General features: G+C 38.0%; 2 protein-coding genes across 5 annotated transcripts in view; one reads left to right on the plus strand and one right to left on the minus strand.

Annotated features, from left to right (window-relative positions):
• Positions 1-26778, plus strand: part of Dop2R (dopamine D2-like receptor) — a 334717-nt gene that overhangs the window by 80528 nt on the left and 227411 nt on the right. For all 4 annotated transcript variants that reach the window (XM_036371918.2, XM_036371920.2, XM_036371919.2 and 1 more), the window contains 2 exons: positions 13763-15443; positions 16262-16452. In XM_036371918.2, coding sequence (XP_036227811.2) covers positions 14423-15443; positions 16262-16452 — 1212 coding nt within the window. In that variant the 5' untranslated portion in view covers positions 13763-14422. The remainder of the gene's footprint in view (positions 1-13762; positions 15444-16261; positions 16453-26778) is intronic.
• LOC138857508 (uncharacterized) lies at positions 9829-11681 on the minus strand. The gene is made up of 2 exons (XM_070110279.1): positions 10135-11681; positions 9829-10070 (listed from the first exon to the last, which is right to left on the minus strand). Exon 1 carries the CDS (start codon positions 11679-11681, stop codon positions 10290-10292), a length of 1392 nt encoding a protein of 463 aa, XP_069966380.1. The 3' UTR covers positions 9829-10070; positions 10135-10289.

The raw sequence follows: 26778 nt of genomic DNA on the forward strand, positions 1-26778 counted from the left end.
ACATTCGTCTGACTTTCTCCATTTGATTGGCGATGGTATGTGAGGTACCTTAATGAAACAGTGGGAGCATTTTATCAGTCTGTGGCATGTTAGTAGTATGTGGTATTGGCCAAAGTTGATAAAATGGGATTAATACTACCCTCAACTTCCCTGTACTACTTATCATGAGTTTCGTTATTCTAACCAGTATGCCGAATATGTCGGTTAGTGAGTAATAATATTTTTTTTATACCCTGAAGAGGGTATATTAAGTTTGCCACGAAGTTTGTAACACCCTGATTTAAACGTCGGAGACCCTATAAAATATATAGATAAATAATCAGTATGATGAGCTGAGTTGATTTAGCCATGTCTGTCTGTCCGTCCGTCCGTCCGTCCGTCTGTGTATATGCAAACTAGTCCCTCAGTTTTTAAGGTATCGATTTGAAATTTTGTACCTGCCATTTTCTCACTAAGAAGCTGCTCATTTGTCGGAACGGCGGATATCGGACCACTATAGCATATAGCTGCCATACAAACTGAACGATCGGAATCAAGTGCTTGTATGAAAAAATCTTTAATTTGACGAGGTATCTTTCCGAAATTTGGCATGGATTATTATTTAAGACAACAATGGAATTTCCGAAGAAATTATACAGATTGGATGACTATAGCATATAGCAGCCATATTAACTGAACGATCGGAGTAAAGTGCTTGCATGAAAAACTTTTCATTTGACGAGGTATTGACGAAATTTAGCATGAGTTATTTTCTAAGGCAAGAATATAATCTCCAAAAAAATTGTTTAGATCGGATCGTTATTCATATAGCTAACATATGAACGATCAAGGTGAAGTACCTGCATGGAAAAAAATTTTATTTTTTATTGCCGATTCACGAAATTAGATCTGAATCGAATTATTGTAAGGAACCTTTGTATCTGTGAAGGGTATTATTGCTTCGGAGCAACCGAAATTAACGTTTTTTCTTGTTTATACATAAAATTGTTTCATAATATGTCCTCGAGTATAGCTGAGCAATGTCAAAATTAATATCTTTCTCTATCCCCAATATATTATATATGATTTCTTTCTTTCCACCTGACTTTAAACCGTTCCGGTTGATCAAAATGTGATATTTGATTGAAATTAAGTGGATATGTTTTCTTAAAAATTATGTGGTTTGGCGCTGAATTAGAATGAAATTAGTGTATACCTTGGTCTAAACTTCACACCTTCATATAATGAATTCCGATTCTCTGGTTGACGTTTACCACATAAGCTTATAATATAAAATTTAGCCACTGAGCCAAACAATAAAACTGAGACTAAGTTTGTGGCCTTTTATATAAAATTCAAACTTCTGTTTGGTTTTATATAAACGTAAAATATTAGATATACGATAGTTTAATGCCGAAATGTGTGAAATCAGTCCACGAATTTCCCCAGTTCACATGTACTACTTATGGTATAATTTTTTTCGTGAAAGCAAAAATATCTTTCTAGAAAAAATCGCATAAAATAAATATTTGTAGTGTGGTATCAAAAGGGCTAAAGACCATTTTTATGTGGTAATAGATAAACTGCGACCCCATCGGTTTAAATGCTACTGTCTATGATTTCAGTTTTGCGACACATTTTAATATGAAGGTAAACTCAAGAAAATTACATTTTTACCCAGCGCCGTTGGCAGCTTATGAAAGGTTTAGATATTAAGACAGAAAGAAGAAAATCTACATACCTGCTCTACATATGTGCATACCATACTTAATGATACTTGTATGTAAGTTATTGTTACTTTAGCCTTCATGGACAGACTTTTCAAAATAGGTTCCGTAAATTCCCCTGTTTTAAAAAGCGTTAGACAAAAGCAATATAAATATAACTAAATATTTTGTGTTATTATGTTAGTGAAGTTAGTTTGTAGTTTCAGTTACACTAGATTTCTTGACCAGCAAAGTTCTTTCTTCAAACTAATTTCCGTATATTAGCTATATAGTGTATAAACTATTGTAAAAACACATATACATATGTGCACCAGGATACCATAATACCTATACACCGAACAGGAAAGGTGTCATAGCAAGAACTCAATTATAGTGAAAGAGAGCAGCACCTACGAAATTATATAAGTATTTTATATATTAAGCCATTTATTATTTAGAATATTATTTTTACTAGAAAATCTGTATTACTAAATCGTCTTCAGAATAGAAGACGTATGAGATTTCTTCGTGCAAACTCTTTATATAGAGATAGTGAGCAGTCACAAGATATTGTAAGTCACGCTAATCGTAGATTATATTCCATGTACGTCTGTCCGAAAAAATTATCAATACAAATCAACAAAGTACAAGGCGGTAAAATCTCGAGGTACGGTATTTTGAACAAAATTTAAATACTGTTCAACAAAAAACAAGTCAGCAAGATCCCCAAATTCGCTTTGAAGAGCAAATAAGGGATACTCGAGGTCATAGGTCTCGGCGTGAAGACCCCGAGGTTCGATCTGTTGAGCAAGTTGTAAATACTGTTTAACATAGAACAAGGCGGCAAGATCCCTAAATTCGCTCTGAAGAGCAAATAAGAAAGACTCGAGATCATAGATTTCGTCGAGAAAATCCCGAGGTACGTAATGATGAGCAAAGTAGGAAGGGAACTAGAGATCATAGAGAGCTTCGCGCAAGAAATCCTGAGTATAGGAATTTAAAGCGTATTCGTGATCAAATGCAAAGAGAACATGCAAGAAGAAATAGTGAAATAAGGAGAGAGGAGCGTGATAAAGAAACACAACGTCGACAGCATAGTAAGAGGGGTATGAGGGAAGAAATTTTGAATCAGAGCCGTCTTAGACAAAGTCAAGTTCGCCTTCGTGGAGATAACTCGGTCAATAGGCAAATTGAAAAACAACTGCAGTTCCAACGAATCCGATTTACGGAAGAAAATAATGTTATAGAAACTGATAATAGTGGTAATTTAACAGATTTCAAAAACATTTATTTCCAAAATATAAATAAGGGCCCTACTGAAATATATATTTGCTGCGGCGGATTATGGTTTTCACACCAAGTTCGCAAATTAAATTTCGATCAGTTAGAAACTCTTTGTTTAGCTGATTTTGCATCTAGGTATAAATATTTTAAATCTAGTAGAAGAGTACAAGACAGTGATCCTGAAGAAGAAGAGAGGGAGACGATAATTTACCAGAAAGCGGGGTTGTCATGCCTCTTAGAGACAGTAGTGGTTTTGTTAAGAAACGTACCAAACCTTGTATTATTCGGTATAGAAGGTTTAACCCAGATTTGGCGAGAGTTAAGTATTTCCGCGAAATGGTAATGCTTTACTATCCATGGCAGAATGAACAGCAAGATCTCATTAAAACGATAATGAGCAGGCTTGCATAATATTATACATGGTATTCTAATTGAGGAAAATCAAAGAAAATATGATGTTTTTGAGCAAAGAGAACTTTGTTCTAGAAAGTCTTTATAATGAAATAGACTTAGTGAAAGGTGCTCAAAATGAAATACAAATATAAAGTTGCTGCAGTTGCATGGTGAAGATTCAAGAGATAATGGCACTGAATCTGATTGCAATATTAGACTTATTAAACTATCCCTTTAAATTCAGTTGAACAATTATTTTCTTTAGTTCAAAGTCTAAATACTAAGCAAAGAACCTATCTGACACATTTGATGCACCAGTTAAAAACCAATCGCCCATTTTATGAGTTCATTGGCGGCGGTTCAGCTGCAGGATAGATTCGTTTGATATCTGCAATATATCAAGCTCTTAACTATCGTTACAATTCTACACCTGGATCCAATCCAAGTTCCTTAAAAGTTCTTCTTTGCGCACCTACGGGTAAAGCAGCATTCGGAATAGGTGGAATGACCCTTCATTCAATATTCTCATTACCTGTCATCAGTTGAATAGAGAGTTGAGGCCACTTAGCAATGACACAGTTAATTCATTGTAAATATTTCAGACTTAGCGATTTAAAATTAATCATAATTGATGAAATATCGATGGTAGGTGCTCGTATTTTTGCCTCGGGGCTTCGAGGACCCCTTCGGTGGCATACCGATCATAGTGTTTGGTAATTTGAAGCAACTCTCACCTGTTGGAGATAGCTGGATATTCTCTACTAATCCCAATGATGCATACATGACTTTAGTTGGTTCCCCTTTGTGGGAGTTATTTAAATACTTTGAATTAACAGAAATAATGACACAACGGGAGGATCAGGCCTTTGCAATTGCATTAAACCATATGGTATCTGGTACTATGACAAATGAGGACATATCACTCATTGAAACTCGAGTAGTTAATTTCGAGGAAGTTGATGCCATACATTTATTTTGGTTCAATGAAGAGACTATTTTGGGAAGAGTTAAACTTTTCAGAGAATATAAACACCTATGATGGTTTCGTTAATGGGGCAGCTGGATAACTTATGCAAATTGATTTCCATTGTTCTTTTCCAACAATTCTGTGGATTAAATTTTTGGAACCTTCTGTTGGCTTGATAGCACGATCAAAAAAGCCTCATCCTCTACAAAGTTCTTGGACACAACAAATTTCAATAGAAAGAAATCAGTTTCTAGTTGTTCCGGCTGAAGGAATAACTATTCATAAAAGTCAGGGTGCTACATATAATAAAGTTGTAGTTCATACTCGACCCAGAATGCCTAGAGCTTCAATATATGTCGTTTTCAGTCGAGCTACTACTGCAGGAGACCTATTCATCATAGGAAATTTTATTCCTTCTAACAAATTTTCTGAATCGGATCCTGTATTTAGGGAACTTAGGGAATTGAACACAAATAAAGCTCTGACTACAAGATTAAATTTTATGATTTCCCGAACTTCAGTCCTTACTTCTGAGTTATGCAATTAAAATGTGCTAATTGTTGGATATTTTAACAATTGTTCTATGTCTACAGGGACTACAATAGGAAATCTGAATATCGTAAAAACAACTTTAGTTCCCAGCTTGGTGTAGAATATTCAACTAAACCTGCGGGTACACAAATGGATTGGGCATTTTCAAATATGAATCCTCCCCATGTTAATGCAATTACTTTTGAGACAGTACACAGCTATCATGAGAGTATTTGTGTCTCTATTTCGAACTAAAGTTTTCAGACTTATTGCAACAGTTCTTCATTTTTTTTTCATATATAATCGAATTAGAATGGCATAGCAATTTTGCCAATAGTTTTTACGACAATTTTAAGAAAAATAAGCAAATAATCTAATTAAGAAAATTTAAATTGTATGTATAATTTGTTATTATATAAGACATTATTGTATAAATGTATGATAGAAACTAAATAGTATAAGAAGAAAAGAAATATAATTTGGATATATGTATAAGAATCTCTATAAGAATTTATGTTTAATATTGTAAGTATTATATACAAACTAAAATAATAATATAATTTCTAAAGTTGTTAATATTTATTATTTTTAAGCAAAACATCTATTGGATAATAATATCGATATATATTAATAAATAAAAAATGTTATTCATTGTCCAAAACCGATTTATTTTCATACTCCTCAATACAGTTGTAATGCATTCTATATAAAATCAATTATAAACGTCTACAAAAAAGACAAGAACGATTTCGCATAATTTGAGTAAATTTAGTTTACAAATTGCTGTAATTAATTTCACTGTGAATGCTTATAACTAAGGCAACAGTTCCTACTTCTAGTTGTTAAAATATATAAAGAAATCTCAAACGAATATACCATTTGAATTTGCGAGAGTATAAAATGTGCGATTACATCCAAACTTAGCTCTTCCTTACTTGTTTTCCTTTAACTTTTGATGATCCTTGCAGAAGTACTGCTGTCAACGCGGAAGCACCTTTTTTCCGAGGGACTACCGGAAACGACGTCGTAATAACCGAGTTTTGAATATTTTTCTTTGAAAATTTCACAAAAGTCTTTATCAAATATGTATCTTAGGAATAATAAAAAATTTTAATAAAATATTTCATATTTCATATAAAAAAAATTATTAAAAATAGGACGTTTTTTGCTCGAAAAAACCCATGTAACCCATTGAAAGTGTGTTTTTTAGTTTTTTTTAACTTCAAGTATATTTATTATTCGTATTATACAATAAGAGATATTACGTATATAGAGAGTTTACCAGAAATAATTCAAGTAAACATAAGCAAATATTTACATATACATATGTAGGTCCGAGTATAAATTCGCTTGAAAAAATAAAGAAAATTGACGGGATAAAACAAACGAGTATCGCTTATATACCATAGTTTTTTTTTGTTTTCGTACAATCTCTCCAACAGTGAGAATATTATTGTAGATAAAATGCGATCAGTATGAATAAGTTTAATTCTATGGTGTTAGAATGTAAAATATGTTTGCCAGTAAATTTAAAAATCGATCGTTGATGGCCAGAAGGTATGTACATACTTACTATATGACTTTATAACTAATAACATATTAGAAATTTTCCACAAACCAATAAGGAAATATGGTGGTGAGGGAAGCAAGTCTATTAGAATTCTTATCTGAAAAAGCAACTAATAAAATATTTCAGTTCTTGGAAGAAGTCTTCAAATTTGTTTGAAACATCTCGGCATACATAACTTTGGCCAAGCATGGTTTTAGGTAGGTAGGTAGGTAAAGTGGCTGTCATTCGACACACTTAGGCCTTTAGGAGGCCCATTGTGATACCACTGGGACTGTGATCCCCTCACTCTACTGGTTCCTCTCTGAACCACCCCGTACTTCTGATGAACTTCATCAGTGTGACAAGTTTTATCTGTGCAACCTCCGAGACGTCGTCAAGAAACCCACGACCCATTGTTGCGATTCTTTTCCTATATAGTGCTGCGCAATCGCATAGAAGATGTCTAATGGTCTCCTCCTCTTCTACTTCCTGACAGCTTCTGCAATAGTCGTTATATGGCGCGCCAAGTCTACTTGCATGTCTGCCTATTAGACAGTGGCCTGTTAGTACTCCTACGAGAGTTCTTATATCATTCCTCTTGAATTTTAATAGTCGGCATGTGCGGCTCATATTCCATTCTTGCCACATTTGCCTGCTGGTTGAGCAGGTCAGGGATTGATTCCACTGACACTCGGCTATATTAATGACATGTTTGTCGATTAGGTATCTACACGTAGCCAGAGGCATATTTATGTCCACCTTACCAGGATCTAGTTGTAGGGTGGTGCCTGCTCTGGCTAGTTCATCTGCTACGCAGTTACCAGGGATGTCACTGTGTCCTGGAACCCATTGCAGATTTATAGTGAAATAGGATGACAGATCCGCCAGAAGATCATGGCAATCCTTCACTGTCTTCGACGAAATCCTATGAGACATCAGAGATTTCAAAGCCGCTTGGCTGTCTGTATATATAAATACACTTCTTGTTGTTATTACGCTTTTTGTTAGTACAAGAAGGCTTTCTTTAATTGCAGTGACCTCTGCTTGGAAGACACTACAGTGGTCTGGTAACCGGAAGGCGATTTTGGCCGAGAAGACACCGCCGCCTACTCGGTTATCCAGTTTGGAACCATCCGTATAGAAGCTAATCCCTTCTTCCTTGTCCACTACATCCCGTTCCCACTCCTCTCTGGAGGGAAAGGTAATATTGAGGACCGGATTTAGGTTCAGCTCCACCGGATTGCGAAAATCCGTAGTTATGGGAAGAACCGGGAACTTCCTAAGTATCCTAGAATGTCCCTTGTTACAGGCGACTAATAGGGAGGCTTCCCGCAGTCTTAGAGCTGACTTCGCTGCCATTTGCTTACAATATAAGTCTGTTGGCAGCAAGTGTAAAATTATGTTGAGTGCCTGGCTTGGCGTAGTTCTGAGAGCTCCACTGATGCAAATACTAGCTGCTCTTTGTATACTTTCCATGCTTCTAATCGCATATTTCTTTTCTGTAATTGGCCACCATACTACTATCCCGTAGGTCATGATCGGCCTTACAATTGCTGTGTACAGCCAGTGAGCCACCCGAGGTGTCAGTCCCCACCTGGGCCCCACCATTCTTTTACATGTGTAAAGCGCTGTAGCAGCTTTCTTTACCCTCGCTTCCAGGTTTTGTTTCCAAGAAAGCTTCCTGTCCAAAATTAGTCCCAAGTAGCTTGCTTTATCCCCTATCGTTAGCCTGGTGCCATTTAAAAATGGCGGCGTGATTTCGGGAGTTCTGTGTTTCTTAGTAAACAATACTAGTTCTGTCTTGCTAGCATTTAAATTCAGTCCGCATGATACGGCCCATCGATTAATCTCGTTTAGTATTGTCTGCATGAGACTAGCGAGGGTGTTCGGGAACTTGCCCCTAACCGAGACTGCCACATCATCAGCGTAGGCCACAACATGTATCCCCTTCTTTTCTAGGTCCACAAGCATTTTATTCATTGTCAGGACCCAGAGAAGTGGGGATAACACGCCTCCTTGGGGTGTACCCCTTCGGACAGATCTGTACATCGTTGAAGCTCCCAGCGTTGAAATAATTGACCTGCCCAAGAGCATCTGTTCAATTAATTTCCGGAGAGGCTCAGATATGCCCAGATCTTTAAGCGCGCTCAATATGGCCTTTGGCTGGATGTTGTTAAAGGCACCTTCTATGGCTAGGAAGGCTACGAGGGTGTATTCTTTTATTTCCAGAGATTTTTCAATCTCTGCTACCACTGAGCTTAATGCCGTTTCTGTGGATCTACCCTTCGAGTACGCATGCTGCGAAACTGCCATTTTTCTTGGGTTTAGTATGTCCTTTATATGTATTTCTATTAGTCTTTCCAGCGTTTTTAAGAGAAATGATGAAAGACTAATTGGTCTAAAATCCTTTGGATTAATATGTGAGCTTTTGCCCGCCTTTGGGATATATATCACCTTAACTTCCCTCCATGTCGAGGGAATATAGCTCAATGTCAGCGCCCCTCTAAACATGGTTGTTATCCAGTTTATTGTGTAGCTCAAGGATTGCTGTAACTGGGCCGGGAATAGACCGTCTGGTCCCAGCGTTTTATAAGGCTTGAAGCTGCCTATTGCCCAATAAACATTGTCATCTGACACTATGTCTAGCGGAGGGGTCTCTGAGCTTACTTCACTCCCCATTATATGCCCCCCTGTGAGGTTCTCGGAACTGTCTGGGAAGTGAGTGTCCATTAGTAGGCCCAGAGTCTCTTTACTGGATTCCGTCCAGCTGTGATCTGGCTTCTGAAGGTATCCGATGCTGTGTTTCGACTGTGTCATTATCTTTCTCAGTCGGGACACTTCTGCTGTATCTTCGATATCGTTGCAAAAGGATTTCCACGAATTCCTTTTTGCTTTTCTTACCTCCTTTTTGTATGCCCGAAGGTGGTTGTGATAGTTATCCCACTCTATATCTTCTTGGGATAGTTTGGCAGAATTGAATTGCCTTCTGCAATTCTTCTGCATGTTTTTAAGTATTGGGGTCCACCAAGGAGGTCTAATTCTTCCCCTACTGTGTGTTAATGGACAAGCTACCTCTAGTGCTTGACGACAAGACTCTGTGAATCGTTTAACAAGGATGTCTAGGTCCTCTTTCTTTTCCGGTTGGAATGGTGGAATCATAGGAATACGCTTTTTTAGCTCCTGCATGTGCATCTGCCAGTTCGTTTTCCTATGATTCCTGAATTTCTCTTCCCTAACTACATTTTCTTCAATTATACACTCAATGTAGCGGTGGTCTGAGAAGGAGTGTTCTTCCAATACCCTCCAATGTGTTATTTTATCCACCAGTTCTTCCGATACCAGTGTTATATCTAATACTTCCTGTCGGTTTCTGGTTATAAATGTTGGCATACTACCTTTGTTACATAACAGAAGCTTACTTCCTATTAGATAATTAAAGAGCAACTCACCCCTTTCATTAATGTCCGTGCTTCCCCATAGATTATGGTGCGCATTGGAGTCGCATCCAAGTATGATCGAACACTTGGATGCTTCGGCGTCTCGTACCAGCTCCTTGAACAGCTGCGATGGTACTGCTACCTCGTCGTACGGCATGTAGCATGATGCGAGCCGGTATTTCCTCTTGCTCGTCTCCCAGCTTACTACCGTAGTGTCGTTACTACTGTAATTGTGCAATAAAAAGACATTAAGCTTTTTGTTAGCCAATATACATGTCCTTGGCTTACCTACACAACCATTCGCGTATAGATTGTAACCTGGTGTCCTCAGACCGCAGATACGCCCTCCGTTAACCCATGGCTCCTGAATGAGGACAAAGTCAGGCCGTTCTTCTGCCATGCGGTTAACTAGGGCTAGAGACGCTAGTTTGCTGTGGTGTAAATTAATTTGGAGAAGACGCATTAGTTATGGTTTTCTCTGCATCATCATGAGAGTCGCTTAAAAGCTCACTCTCAGTGTAGAGTTTAGAGAGTCTGTCCGCAAGTTCAGACCCCGAAGTACACTCACCTTGATCCGTGATCTCTGCGTCGCTCGAGGACTCCACTGGATCTTCCTCGACTTCGCACTCCGATTCCGATGCCAAGTTTTCTCCTGCATCGGCGTCTGATTTGTAGGTCATGACCCTTACTTTTGTGAATCCGTAGTTGATCTCTCCGCCACTTTTCGCTAGCGGTTCTACGGATTCTTTTGTTAGAAGCAGCAGAATCTGCATTGTGGCTCGCTTCGTCTCCACTCCAGATTCTGCTGCGGGGTCGTCAAAGGCCTTGACGAATCTCCATCCCTCCGTTGGCAGATTTGGGTTGCAGGCTCTTATGAGCTGCATTATTTGGTCCGGCTGCGATGGTGTAGCCGGGATCCATACCCTTGCTCTCGGTCGGGATGGGATATCTTTCCTGTCTACCGCCACCAATTTGGCTCCGGGGTAGACCTCTCCCACTTTAGATATTGCTGCTTTATATAGCTGGACCGATCTCTCGTCGTCACACGCTATCATCTTTATTTGCCCTTGATACCATCCGGCATCCGCACATGACGGGGGTGGACCTGGATTGCTAAGTAGCACTTCCAAAGCCACATTCGTCAGTGCGGCTTGCACCCATTTCCATTGGGCTCTGGGGATTTTTCCTTCGGGATCACCCTCATCCAGCACACCAATGACAATGCGGTTTCGGGCCACATCAGCAAAAGATCTTACGGGCGTCACGCCCTTAGTTTTCGGTCTCTTTGCTGACGGCTTAGCCTCTTCAGCGGACCTTTGTCTTTTTGTTGCCACTACCGGCGCTTCTAGTATGAAGTTAGGTAGGACAGCTCTCGCGCAATCAATGGATTCTTGGAGCTCCTTTGTGAGCTCCTCATTGCTTGGCGGTTGCAGCTCCACCTTCTTCAACAGGTATGCAGCGCGTCGCCTCTCTGCATACTTTGCTTTTGCCGGGTCATCAATCCTGAAGGAAGGCCACTCTCTGGCTGACCCACTACTGGCAGCTTCGCTTTTAGCATCTCCCACCTTCTCCTGCTTGGCTGCCAAGCTTTGGCTACAGGGGTTGGTATGGGCTGCCTCCAGCGTTGCTGTTTTTGTGGCGCCAGCCTTGGCTACTGCCCCCTTAGTATTCGCCTTTGCTCCAGGACCAAGCTTCGCTCCTGTCCTCGCTTTGGCTGTTGTCGAGCTCGTGCCAAACGCTGCTCTTCTCTGGGAGCAACCCGCTCCCTCCGGTCTTTTTGAAGGAGGTCCGGACTCCTTTTTGTTTTTATATATTATGTTAATTTTTTGGCTCATATTTTGGACCCACGAGTGTAGGGGAAAGTATGTCCGCTTGCGCATAGCCCCCGCTACGCAAGTAAGGCTATCTTATTACGGAGGGCGCCAGGTATCCGTAAGCTCCGTGCGAGACTGGGCTATTTAAGGGCCCCCAGCCAGGTTGATCTTCGGCACGGGTCGCATGACACCTTGATCCAGCCCCTTACCTCCTACCATGGTAAGACCTCCTATCTGGATGCTGCACTATCGAAGAGTACCGAACACCCAGATAGGAAGCCTGACCTTAGCTAGACACCTCACTACTAACGACGTGAACCTGTGGTATCTATTTCCAGTCGGCACCCTCGTGGAGGGTTCAGCGGAGGATTTTTGCCAACCAAGCATGGTTTTAAGCGTCAATTATATATGGTATACATATTATACATATGTATGTATATTTGTGCCTAAATGGTATATAAGTATCTAAGTGATGGGTATCTTACTCATTTAATTAAAGATTGTGAACAAGGTATTCATTCTTGGTTTTTTGGTACGTGGGAGGAGGAGAAAAATGTCTTTTGCGTCATCAGTGTGTCATCACCACAATGATATGTGCCACTTGTAGGTCACCAAAAAACTCTCATCTGGGAAAAATCTTTAGTATTTGTTCAGAGTGATGTTCCATAGTTATCGTCTTAAGACTAACATTTTCTATGAAATTCTTTACGTTCTTTCAGTTTTCCTTTCAGCCTCATTACTCGATCACATCGTTGTATAAACAAGACGGCTCTTTTAGCTTTTCCCTTTATTTTATTTCATAAAATTTACCGTGCTCGGATAAAATCTTCCTCGCCATGTTTCCTGCTGGACCACTAGTTTATATTATTGTTTAGCCTATCCGTCAATCTACAATAACGTTCCTGATCCCAACGAGTTTGCCATTGTTCCAAGGTTTCGTTCTTTATTTTCTCTTTTGTGGTGATCACACTTATTTCTTGTTTCTTCAACGTCCGCATGTTCTTTCTTTTAAATACTAAATGCATATGAGACCCCTTCGCCTTAAAATATACGGTATACCGATACTACCCTCAGAGCAGCTGTGCGATACACTTTTTCTAGGGCTTTACGTCGTTTATGGATTTGTGCCCAGTATGTAACCGATCGAGTCTAATTTTACAACCAGTTAATTGGCAATCGGCCTTATAATCTCTGCTGTTGCCGTCCTGTCTATTATAATAGGAATATGCTTCTGTTTTAGCAATGTCAGCTTGAGTTTTTCAGTGGCAAGTTTAAGACGTCGGACGTCAAGCCACTTTTGTGCCCTCCTGGGCGGATCTTAAGTGTCTCGCACTGTGTATTGAATAACGGTCTTGTCTTGCTTGTGTTGCTCTTATACAGTTCATAGACCAGAATGTCATACGGCTAACAGAATTACAAAAATACACGTATCTAGATTACATTTTTCATTGTGGAAGAACAAGAAATGTATCAGTTCCAAATATCAACTTGAAAGACACACTTGTTCTAAAAACTGGAATACTCTTTGCAAAAACTTATTGATAAATATGCATATATTAATTGATTGTAAAGCTCATTGTGGTACTCACCGTACCAAAACCAAATGAAGAGTACTGTATCGATGACGACCTTACTTATAGTATACCCTGTAGAAAGGATGAGCTCAGGAAGCTGTTCGTCATTTAATACCGCCCAGAATAGGTGGAGGAAAGTAATTATATCTTTACAGAGGGTTTATATGAAACATAAAAAACATTGCTTCTGAACATGAGCTTGAAACTTCAATGATTATTCAAGATCACGAATAAAATGTCTTAAAACCGATGTTTTAACTTAATGACCGCAGCCTGAAAATATGTACTTTTAAACCAGTCTATTAAAGTTATCTTCGAACGATTCCGCAGAGTAATCCACTTTACGTAATATTATTTTACCAGCCCAGAAAATAAAAAATGCTGGAGTTTTTGCCACCTAACAACAATTCACAAACTTAACTTATACAAAGTCAATTAAGTAGTTGAAAAGCATTCACCCACATGTAGATACGTCACTAGTTGCCCATTTTGAACTAATTTAATTTAATTTTAATTTTCTACTTTCAGCTTGTCGGGTCACCATCAGGCAGTATGGCGGAACTGGTCAAGTGATGAATGTATAAAACTCATTACCGTAGAACCAATGACCAAGCCCAATCATGCATATCGGAGTGCAGAATCTAATTAATATTGTCGGTCAGTGCATCACATATGCAAACAACAATAACAAGAACAAAAAGAACGTCAAGCACGAGCGCGCCGCTAAGAGTATATCGAGTGTACTTTAAATACACCACTCCGACACTGTGTTGCCTGCCGAGCCAACGGAACTTGGTACACGGATAACACCTAAGGCTGATGCAGGATGCAATGATCAATACGGTACGGCTACTACTTCTGTTAAGTGCCGCACAAATTAGCCCGTTAAAGGGACTGGCGGTATAAATGAACTTCGGAATGGGCTTTCGGTCGCGTATTTTACGCGAGAAGTGAATTGTTTATAGAAAAATCGCATTCAATTGATTAGCAGCATTCAATGAAATCTTATAAGACATTTTCTTCGCGACGTAAGCGGTGGCGTAATTTATATTTGAAATTTGTCTAACGGTTCAAAGAAGAACGGTCAGTTTAACCTCATTGGGAATCAGCCGGCTGATTTACTGAGCGTGCACACTTAAATAACAGCAAAAACAATTAGGTAACAGCAAGTGTGTCGTTGGCGGAAAAATGGTATCGTTGGCGGAAATTAACACCACAGGGGCAATGACGCCCCTGACGCCGAAACTAGTCTTCCGGCTGTACGGTGTCATTGTCGGCGGTGATGACGATGACATCGTTATAAATGGCAGTGGTGATGGTCAAAACGACGAAGGAGAAAGGGTTATTAAGGACCCTTGGAACCCATTTGACAGCTCAAACTCTATTAACATCCAAGCGACGAATGTGACCTCAATGAACTCGCCTTCGATGACCCACCACAACACCACATTCACCGATAATGCCAACAATATGTCCTATACATGGCCATCTGCAACGGATGAATCGTACAGTGACTTGGATTTCCAGTTATCTTCTGTATTTGTTGGTTATAATTCAACGCTGCCTACAGATAGGAAAGCAGTGGACGGAAATGGAATTGGAAATGAAGGTGGGTGGTTAGTTGATGGTAGCTATGATACCACTGAGGGTGCACTTGATAATTGCACTACACCAACAAACGGTTTGTTAGATATTGCCTTTACGACAACGGAAAAGAGTCTCGTTCCTGTTGGTGAGAGCGGGGATGATATCAACTTTGCTTTGATCGATAGTGCGGAAACCGCTATGGGCGGCGACAATGATTACGAAACAGTAGAGGGTTTTAATGGTGGCGGTAACGTTGATGAAGTTGGTCGCCTGTCGGGCGAGGGTACTGATTTTATTCGACATTCGAGCGCATTAGATAGTTTCGGCTCGAGAAGAAACGAATCATATTATCCGAGTTTCGATGGCGGCGGGACGAGCGTGTCGACCGTGGGAAAGGGTGTAACTGGTGGCGCGGCGGATAAGAGTGGTAGTTCATTTATGCTGTTGCTTGAAGACTTTGGTGATTATTTTTTTAATTTTAATGGAACTGGCAGCGGGGGCGGTGATGGTGTCGCGATTTCGGATACACAGTCTACAATAAGCTCTTTAAATGTGACCGACTTAATTACACGAACTAATTGCTCAAACATAACGGATTTGTGTGTTGTGCCAAATGATGACGGTAAGCGAATCCCTATTATAAATATGTATACACGTAGGTTAATTGTTTATTATTTGACATTTAGAAAATTTCTACCGATTTGTGGACTTACCTGGGTCCGTTATTTCTGTTTATAAATATGCGGAGGCTATGCTGCACACTTTTGGCATAAGCGTATGGATTACCCAGATATATACAGTTTAAGTCGTTTTCCTGACCATTCATTTGCCGGTTGCCAGTTTTATAATTGGAATATTTTGGATTAAATATCAGATTTTCAATTTTAATCTAAAATTCGGGCTTAAAAATTAAATTTTTTCTCTGATATCGGGTATTCAATAAAAAATTTAGAAAATATTCTTTTATTTATAAATTGGAGTAACAAATAAAAAATATAATCATAATAAAAGCTGAAATGCAAAATACGCTGTTTAGAAATTTGAAAGTTGTTATTTTCAAATTAGATTTAGATTATTTGAAACTGTGAAACTCTGATAGTCAGTGTAGTCTTTTTTTCGTTCATGACATCACGAATCAAGGTGTTTTTCTATTGAACAAGGTATTTTTATAGTAAACACTCCAAAAGTAGTAACGGACAATCGTAATCTCTATTTTTCATTCTTATGCCGCCCTTTTACTATCGTGTCTAACGCTAACGAGTGTCAACGGTAAACATTACCAAGTAAGAGTCACGGTTTTTTAACTTTTTCTCATTATCTCATAATTTACGGAAACGATGAAAAGTTTTTACGTTTGACGCATCTATTTAAGGGCGACTGTTATAGCTTGATTTTATTTCATAAAATCTTACGTATTTTTTATGCTTTCTCGATTTACAGTTCCTCCGAATTATTGGGCGCTTACCTTGATGGTGTTTCCTTTGCTGACACTGTTCGGCAATATCTTAGTGATCCTTTCAGTGTGTCGCGAACGATCCTTACAAACGGTTACGAATTATTTTATCGTGTCTTTGGCAATAGCCGATCTACTAGTTGCTGTCGTGGTGATGCCGTTTGCGGTTTATGTTTTGGTAAGTATTATAATTTTTACGTAAATGTGATGTCACATAATTTAATTCTAAACCCACTTTGGAATAAGTTTTCATTTTATTCCGACACTCAAGTGCTTTGATATATTTATGCCCTGATCAAGTTTGAAACACCCAGAAGGAAATGTCGGAGACCCTATAAAATATATTATATATTGTATATAAATGATCAGTATGATGAGATGAGTTGGTTTAGCCATGTCCGTCTGTCTGACTGTATATATACGAACTAGTCAATCAGGTTTTAAGCTATCCATCTAAAATTGTGCACCTATCCTTTCCTCACGGATAACGGACCACTATAGCATATAGCTGCCATACAATCTGAACAACTAGAATTAAGTGTTGTATGGGAAACTTTTTAATTATACTCTCGCAACATGTTGCTACAGAGTATAATAGTTTTGTTCACCTAACGGTTTTTTGTATCACCTAAAACTAATCGAGTTAGATATAGGGTTTTATATTTATAAATGATCACGATGAAAAGACGAATTTAAATCCTGGGGAATGTCTGTCTATTCGTCCGTCCGTCTGAGCAAGTTGTAACTTGGATAAAAATATCTTTATGAAACTTGGTTGATATTGTAGATGGGCGTAATCGGCCCACTGCCACGCCTACAAAACGCCATGAATTAAAAACAAATAAATTGCCATAACTAAGCTCGACAATTAGATACAATACTGTTATTTGGACACAGGATCACATTAGGAAGGGGCATCTGCAGTTTTAAAAGTGAGCGCGGTCCCGCACCCTAATAGGTTTAATGTGCATATCTCCTAAACCGCAAAAGTTATAATAACAAAACTCACTGAGAACAAATGTTTTTAGCACCTCTATCGACAGTGTGAAAATGGGTGAAATCGGCAACTTCGCCCACTCCCCATATAAAAGTACTGTTAAAAACTACTAAAACCGTGGAACCGCCAACTTTGCTTAAACTGGATCTGCTTAACAGATTTCAACCAAATTCGGTACATAACATTGTTCTTATATTTCTATGTTATAGTGCGCCTATTTCCCATGTAACACCATTTTAAATTCCATCTGATTATTTCACTTTCCACTATGCAAATCAAGCAACAATGATTGTATCGGCTTAAAACTATGCGTGAACAATGCGTTTAAATATTCCACTTTGAGACCAAAAATTGTATAAATTGAACTAAACGGTTCAAGCCCCTAGGTACTGAATATGTGGACCCCAGTGCCTGTAGTTAACTTTTTACCGAAAATATCGGTCAATGTGTAAGATATATAGTTTAAGTTCATGTAATCAAATAAATAAATGAAACTCTCGATAATGGTGTGTCTTTGTGTCAAAAATGGGTTGAATCCGATCTATACTTCCTTTAATTTAAAATTTTGCCAACACCTGAAGTAATTTCCCGGGCTTGGATGCTTGCAAGTTGCGAGAGTATAAAATGTTCGGTTACACCCGAACTTAGAACCTCCTTACTTGTTTGTCCTAATATCACGAACTTTGGCATGAGTTATTTCTTAAGGCAACAATTTAATTTGCGAAGAAATTGTATAGATCGGATATATATTTGATATAGCCGCCATACAAACTGAACGATCGGAATCAAGTTCTTGTAAGGAACCTTTTGTATTTGTGGAGGATATTATAGATTCGGTGCAACCGAAGTTAACGTTTTTCCCTATTTTAATATTACTAGCTATTAGACCCAACATATGAGTATTGCTCAAATCTTCGCAAAATATAATTTTATTCATTGAGTAAACAAAATAACCAAACAAAAAGTATTTTGTAATCAGATAACTAAAGGAATGTCAATTTTACCGCAATTACATTTGACATTAGTATATGACAGATGATTGTTTCAAACAAGAATATTGCGATCAACTCCAAAAAGTCTCCATTCGATAGGCAACGGAAAAATATCGATACTATTTGCATATCGCTACTTAAGCTTAAATAATTTACTTACTACGAAGCTATTTGAAAATGTAAGGCAGCGGCGTAAGTAGAAATAAATTTCAATGGGTTTTCTGTTCAAATTTTGCATCATAAAATATAAAAATATTATTTATTAACAAATTTTTGCTCTTGCATATAAACCTAAACCCTCCTTTGCGTACGCTCCTGATGTGAGGTGTCGAACTTATGATGTCGAAGTACAAAGCGTAAGCAATGAATGTTATGAGAAGTTCTCAATGCGAAAGTATTGGATGGTGTTCCATTGGAACTTAACACTGAGAGGATAATGATTTTGAAATTAATATAATATTATGTTTGTACTAAAATACTGGTCATATAAACTTATGAACAATTTAGAGGCAATCTCAAAAGTGTATGCACAGAATGAGAATTTTTAGTATTAACCGTTATTAATTTATGAATGAAGAAAGTGATTTCACAGATTTCTAGTTGTGAGTCCTTCGTTTTGTGAGTTCAATACCGTTGAGATATATTTCGGAAGAAACAATATTGGTAGGATAACCAAAATAATACATTTTGGGACGAAACATGTATACCATATTAACATAATTAGGAATGCTTAGTCATAAATGAACATCTGCAAATGTACATATACAGTGAATTTAAAAGTGTTCACGTAATGCACATTTAAATTTCATCCAAATATGACATTACATGAGTAAAAACTGAACCTCATTTTACGAAATGCTGTATTTTCGGACTTGCAGGACTTAATCGTATTAATTCAGATGGACGCATTTGGACATGGTATGACAAGCGATGCGGTCCCACGGATAGAAATATGCTGCGCAAGCGGAGGTGGTACTTTTATGGTGTGGGGTTGTTTCTGTGGCGGAAAGGTTGAAAACTGCGTCGAATCAATAGAATAATGGCTACGGACTATATTAACATTCTGAAGGTTTTACTTATTTCTAGCGTTGAAATTTTTGGATGCGAACCCGGTGATTTGTTATACATGACTATGATTAAAAACATACCGCCAGCCCTAAAAAATCTTGGTTGGAAAATAACGGAAATAGATAATTTAATTAATTCTATGCCTGATCGTAGCTAAAAGAGGCCCCATAAGTTATTAACTATTGAACATCAATCGCCACTTTACCTCCAAGTTCAAATATTGATCACATGAATTGTATTACTTAATATGTACTATAGCCACCAGAGATTATTATATTATATGAAGTGAAAATTTCATTTGAATGTTTATTTTTCTAAGGAGCAGCTGCAATGCGCATTTTTTTTTTACTATATGTGAACACTTTTTGAACTCACTGTATGTATGAACACTGTAACATAAGTATATATGTATTACTTATGCACATATATAGATATATATTTGCAAGACCACTAACACTTCTCTCTGAACTTTGATTTATGTGCGTTAAGTTTAAGTATTTTGTCAGTTGATTTTTAATGAATTCAGGGAAAATAATGCAAATTTTTACTTTATTTTTGTCTTTGTGATGGTTATTGCTATTGTTCTTTTATGGTCTGTTGTTACTGTCATTTACAACTTTGTCATCAGGACTATTGCTATACTTTGAAGTCATGAATGGTATCTGGTGCTATATTATCGTACTCCTCTGCTTCCATATGTTTGCAACTGCAGACGATAAAGAGAGAGGAAGGAATTGTAATTGTGTACAATTGACTTATGCAGTAAGATTCGCACCATGTTAAAGCCTCGCCTTGAACTCCTTTCCCACATAAACAGCGAAATGTGTTGAATAAAAGATATTACAGATAAATTTAAAATATATATTATATTTATGTTCTTGGATGCATGTACATATGATAAATTTGTTTACAGAGCACCTATGGAAAATTGTTAGACTCTTTGGATGAACTTTCATAAATCTGTAATATATACTCTTTGGAAATGTTTAACTGAAATACGAATACGGTGCGTTCCCGATTGCAATCACGACCGCAGTGTTGCAAATTTGTCAAAATATTACGTTCTGCGTGAAATTCCAGCAACACTTGCATCAACATCACGTTCCATTGTCACTTTTTGCACGCAATTTATGCAAATAATCGGCAACAGTAAATTTTTGTCTGAACATCAGCAAAGTATCAGCAAATATACAACACACTTGCTGTACTGCTGCAATTATTACGTAGCTTGAACGCACCCAAACCAATATTTTATTAAATAGGTTTGTGTTAAATGTTTTCATAACATATCAAGTTTTGCTTGTCTTTAAAATCTGTCCTTTTCAATACTGTAGAAGATGCCAAGAAGAGACTGTATAACATCTTGGTGGGAATGCAAGTCTTTGTATAGGAAAATAATCGCAACTATTGGTTGTGGGTTTTTTGGTGATGTATCGGAAGTTTTACATATACAACCTTTTGAATTGATGAGCTTTATAAGGAGCTCATGATGGTTCAGAGAAGACATAATAAAGTGAGTGATCGGAAGTTTCACATATACAACCTTTTGAATTGATGAGCTTTATAAGGAGCCTACCTAAATCATTTGAAAATGTATGGCGTCTTATAAAAGTTGTATGGAAACATTCATATCGAGGAAATGGATCATTTTAGGACGACAAACTCACATTAATAAATTTAGAAGTAAAATAACACTAATCACGACAAAAAATAATCACTTTGTAAGCACTTGTCTTTTTCGTCGCAAGACAAACCAACTGGATGAATAATAATGGCATTTATCTTGTAGAGTTAAGGGTGTATTGAAGATGTTTCGAAAATATACTTATATGTAGTACGTCAGAAGGTGTTCGGTTTCTTGAGAAATATAAGCTGATAAATACATACATGGAATTTAATAACTTAAAATGTTACCACTTATTAACCTGAACTTCTGCTTTATTTTGCAAAATTAAAAATGACCCTATTTTTCAAAATCGTACTGTTATCTTTTTGCAACTTATTTCACGAAACTATGCAGAACTCTCTTCATTTTACGAGATAACATACCATACATATAGTCGATATAATATTTTCTGAATGATAATACAGTTTATATCAAATTTTAGAAAGTAGTCCCGAAGACAAACATATAGGAATAGATTTTTTGTTAGGGAGTGCATATGCTATATATTTAAAGACTACCAAATCGGATATTAAATGCTACAATATATTGCGGCTGAAACATCTTGGAAATCATGCCTTCAGTCATCCACGTGAATCGGCTGGAATTGATGTACGAAGGTATCTTAACCCATACTATGAATCCATACAAGTAATGGGTGTGTTTTTTTAGACCATAATGTTTTTCTGAGTTGGTCCTTTTGACAGTTGTTACCTAATTTATTTAGTTTGGCTTGCCATTTCATGTTGAATAGACGTACTGCGGAACAACGCTTGCATATAGCCATTACAAATGGTTCGATTGGCTTGACGAATCGCGCGCTGCGTATAATATTCGGTCGCCATAATCGTCCAGCAGACTCAGTAATTCGAGAAACCTTAGATTGGTTTACTTTAGTGCATAATGCTCATCCTCAGAGATGCCATAGAGTAGAGTATCGAAGAAGACCCGAATGAATCCATCCGCCATCTCGCAATAATTGGAACTGTGTCCATCCACTTTATGGAAGATTTAGCGAAAGGATCTTGGGTTGCGAACGTACAAAATCAAACTCATGCAATTGTTGAAGCCGATCGACCATCAATCACATCGCACTTTCGGTGAATATTGGAATGATGATAATCCACAAGCCATTGTTGAGACGCCGTTACAACCTCAAAAAGTCACTGTTTGGCGTGCTCTATGGGCAGATTTAATCAATAGTTCATATTGAAAATTTAATTGGAGCATATTGATGTAGACAACCTTTGGTTCCAACAAGACGGCGCCACATGCTATACAGCTAACGAAACAATCAATTATTAAAAGAAACTAGCGCATTATCTCACGTCATGGGCCTGTTTCGTGGTCTTCATGATCGTGCGAAATAGGTAATCTACGCAGATAAGCCAGAGGGAATTGAAGCCTTTTAAGAGAATATTCGGCGCGTTATTGCTGATATCCGTTCCTAGGTGCTGTAAAAAGTGGCCTTTGTCTCGGGGAGCACCCAAAACTGAACTTTACTATTGTGCACCGTTTCTATACTTGGCGAAAAATAAAATAGTTCACGAGGTCATAAAAAAAGAAGGGAAGTCTTTGTTTACAATAATCATCTAACTTGGACAGTTCTTATCCATTGTGAAGTCCTGCCTCTATCAATAGTGTCAGATGCTGATTGGCTGAATGTTGCCGAAAACTAGAGATAATGATAATGTACGTATTATAGTACAAAAAGCGTGAAAACTGTTAAATATAACGTCTCTGTCCTTGTTGAATACCTTTTTTGATGACGCAAATGTGGAAAATCGGGATTCTAATGCATTCCGTGGATGCATTCCGGAAAATTTATTTCAAGAATCTGAGTGCATATGACAACATAGCAGCTGCTTCAATAAAAGTGTTAACTGTAAATACACACATATGTCTGCAGCCTTAGTAGCAGTATTTAAGCCATAGTATTCCATAGCATTAAGATTACTTATGAAGAGAGGGTTTGATGACAAAAAAAAACGAAGAAAAAAAATTTGAGTACATATGGACACTGCGTGCAACTGTTAACACACTGTTGCTAAACACTCACACACATACATATTTACATTCGTGACAGAACATACCTACTTACTCACGATTATAATTCTCCCTATACTTTTCAAGAACAGAAAAACAGAAGCCGAAGCAAGTTGTATGAATTGAAATGATTGCTTGAAATAATATGCTTTTAAGGACAAAAAGCAGCCAGCAGAATAATACAACTGAAATAATGGCGAAAGTGTTAAAATAAAAAAATGGCAGAAACGTAGCAGAAATGAAATCATACTTATGCCATTCTAAGTCGGGTGGACGTGTGCGTAGACTAAACGCAATGAGATATGGCCATACAGCGATGAAAAAAGATCGAGAGGCAGGCATAGATTGGGAGTGTGCAAAGTGCGAATGAATGACAACGAACGGTGGATTGACGGGGCGGCAGCAAAAGAGCGGCGAGTTGTAAAATCGCATAAGTACACAAAAGGAAGCACTTTACGCCACTGATTGCAAGTGTTGTGGCTTGAGCTGCTGCTGAATGAATGTTATGCGCTCCGAACAACCGTTTCAAAGCTGCAAATCCCACGCTATACACCCGCCGTCCGGCATCTGCTCACCCCGGCATTTGTCAGCATAGAGACATTGATTCTTTGGCCAGCGATAGCGGTGGCAACAATTCATAGTACACTACGACATCCACGAATCACTTTACTGACACTTGCTCGTGCTGTTCGTGGATGGCATACCTAGTAGATCATAGCTAGTAGCTGCTGTATACGCGCACTGCCCTGGGACGCAAATGTGCGTAAATCCAATATATAGACAGCCAGATATTTTACGCATTCATAAATCCGTTGTAAATCGTATTTTCTCTTTTTTTCGAACCGCAGCTTCGGGTGTAGTGAGGTGAACGCGACGGAAAGTCATATAGCGGGCGAAATTGAGCGGAAGAAAAATGATGTTACACTTAAGTAAGTGTTGTAGTATTTTTCATTTGCGGTCGCATTTTTCTTTACTGGCTTTAATTTTTATACTCTCTTAACATGTTGCTACAGAGTATAATAGTTTTGTTCACCTAACGGTTGTTTGTATCACCTATATCTAAGTGAGTTAGATATAGAATTACGTATATATAAATGATCAGGACGAAGAGACGAGTTGAAATCCGGGTGACTGTCTGTCCGTCCGTCCATCTGTGCAAGCTGTAACTTGAGTAAAAATTGAGATATCTTTATGAAACTTGCTACACATGTTTCTTGATACCGTAAGACGGTTGGTATTGCAGATGGGCGTAATCGGACCACTGCCACGCTAACAAAACGCCATTAATCAAAAATAAATAAATTGTCATAACTAAGCTCCACAATAAGATACAAGGCTGGTATTTGGCACAGAGGATCACATTAGGGAGGGGCATCTGCGAATAAAAATTTTTTTTAAGTGAGCGTGGTTCCGCCCCTAATAGTTTCAATGTGCATATCTCCTAAACCGCTAAAGCACCTCTACCTACGGTGTGAAAATGGGTGAAATCGGCCCACAACCCCGCCCACTCCCCATATAACGGTACTGTTAAAAACTACTAAAAGTGCGATAAATCAAGCACTAAACACGCCAGAGTCATCAAATTTAACACAGGGATCGTATGAGCTGACTTTACAGGAGCCGCGTTCAAAATTAGATAATGGGCGTGGCACCGCCCACATTTAGGTGAAAACCCATATCTTAGGATCTGCTTAACCGATTTCAACCAAATTCGGTACGTAATATTCTCATATTTCTATGCTATAGTGCGAAAATGAGCGAAATCGGATTACAACCACGCCTATTTCCCATATAACATCTATTTCCCATAAATTCCATCTGGTTTTTTCACTTTCCACTATGCAAATCAAACAACAATGATTGTATCGGGGTAAAACTTTGCGTGAATAATGCGTTTGAAGTATGCCACCTTGTGACCAAAAATTGTCTAAATCGAACCAAAACTGTTCAAGCCCCTAGGTACTGAACATGTGGACTTTTTACCGAAAATATCGGTCAACATAGAACATGGCGGCAAGATTCACAAAGAAATCTTAAACGAGTATACCATTTGACTTTGCGAGAGTGTAAAATGTTCGGTTACATCCGAACTAAGCAATTCCTTACTTGTTAATTTTCCATTTTGTAACTTCTTTCTTTTTCCTCATCTTCGGATTTGGATTTGAAAACTAAAGTGCATCACCTCAATATATTAGTATTATGAAGACTTAGGATTTTATTCGCAGCTGGTAATATTAAGGGCTTGCAGTCTAGTTCGAGTTTTCTCCAACGATTTTTAATCCTAAACGGAGTTGTCTCAAATTAAAAATACAATGTTTTAATAAATCAACCTTTTAAAATTATGCAATAGAGAGTATTGCTTGAAATATTGCTAGGAATGCATTTGTGATAGTTAATTTTTTTAAGCTTTTGTAATTCAGTGAGCATTACAAAGTTAGCGTTTTTGTAGATTTGAAAGAAGATGTAAATCCACTATAAAGGGATATTGATTTCGCGCACGTAGGTACCCCCCTCGACTGGTATGCTAGTAACTCTGGTAAACCCACTTAACTAACGAATGACTGCTTCTTGTTGTTATAGCGGCTTATTAGATTACCGAATTAGTTGCTTCCGCGTTGAAAATCATAAATCTTTAATGAATTTAAATAATATTCTGTTCCATTCTACGGTAGCCGCCGATAAACCAGGTATTTCCAGTTGCAAAATTCGAATCAACGATTACGTTCAGTTATCCGATCGATTTCTGAACTTAACTGCTTAGTAATGACATTTATATTCATAAAAAAGAGGTTTTCACCGATAAAACTTTGATATTTCGTATAATTGATGTTCAAAAAATCTTTCTCTGTCGCTTACTATGACTTATTGGCATTCTACCCAAATTGGTCTTCTTTTTGAGTCAATATGCCTCCCCTCACCACTGAATTACATATTTGAACTTCTTTGACTGTAACTAAGTTTGTGCGTGTGCTTATATTTACTTGTATGTGTAGACTGTTGAATTAAGTTGAAAAGTAGAGTTGGCAAATTTGCCAAAGTCAATTTGCGCCTTTGAACAATGCTCTTTATTCGCCCACCAACGCACTCACTAGAAAATATGTGTCCGGAATGTACGTAAGCTTTCCGGTTTTGCAAAGTTGGTGTAAATATATCAGTCTGTCACACTCAGAAGAATATATGTGTGTATATTTTTGTTCAAGTACAATTCACTCGCTCTTTCGGTCTTGACAGGGACAACAAGCGGAAACAGCCAATGCGAGACTAGAACAATGGGTTTACAAGTGGTGCGCCGAGCAACGAAAAAAAAACAAAAGCTAAGCATTATAGAAATGCGTCAACACGAAAGAAATCATTGAAATATACTTCAGCTGCTGCCCCCTCACTGTCACCAATCCTGCCATTTCACTGCTTTGCCTGAATAACATTTGTCATTATGTTTTTGTAGTTGCCACTGCCGTTATCTCTGTGAAAGCTGACGATATTTTTGCTTTTGCTAGAAATTACACACATAATAAATAAATAATGTCGGGTGACTTTTCTTTCACTAATTTTGCCTGGCCGCAGTTTTGGCGGGTTCATTGGAGCTGCTAAAGCGAGTCAATGGTGGGGACTGTTGAGGCCTCACAGCCGCAGAGCTAATTGAAAATATTGAATTTTAATGCGCACTCTTTATCTGCCTACTCCCACACATATACAGTATTACAAGTGTATACAAATATAACAAGGAGACAAGGGCGC

The sequence above is a fragment of the Bactrocera oleae genome, chromosome 5, assembly GCF_042242935.1.
Source record: "Bactrocera oleae isolate idBacOlea1 chromosome 5, idBacOlea1, whole genome shotgun sequence".
NCBI lineage: Eukaryota > Metazoa > Arthropoda > Insecta > Diptera > Tephritidae > Bactrocera > Bactrocera oleae.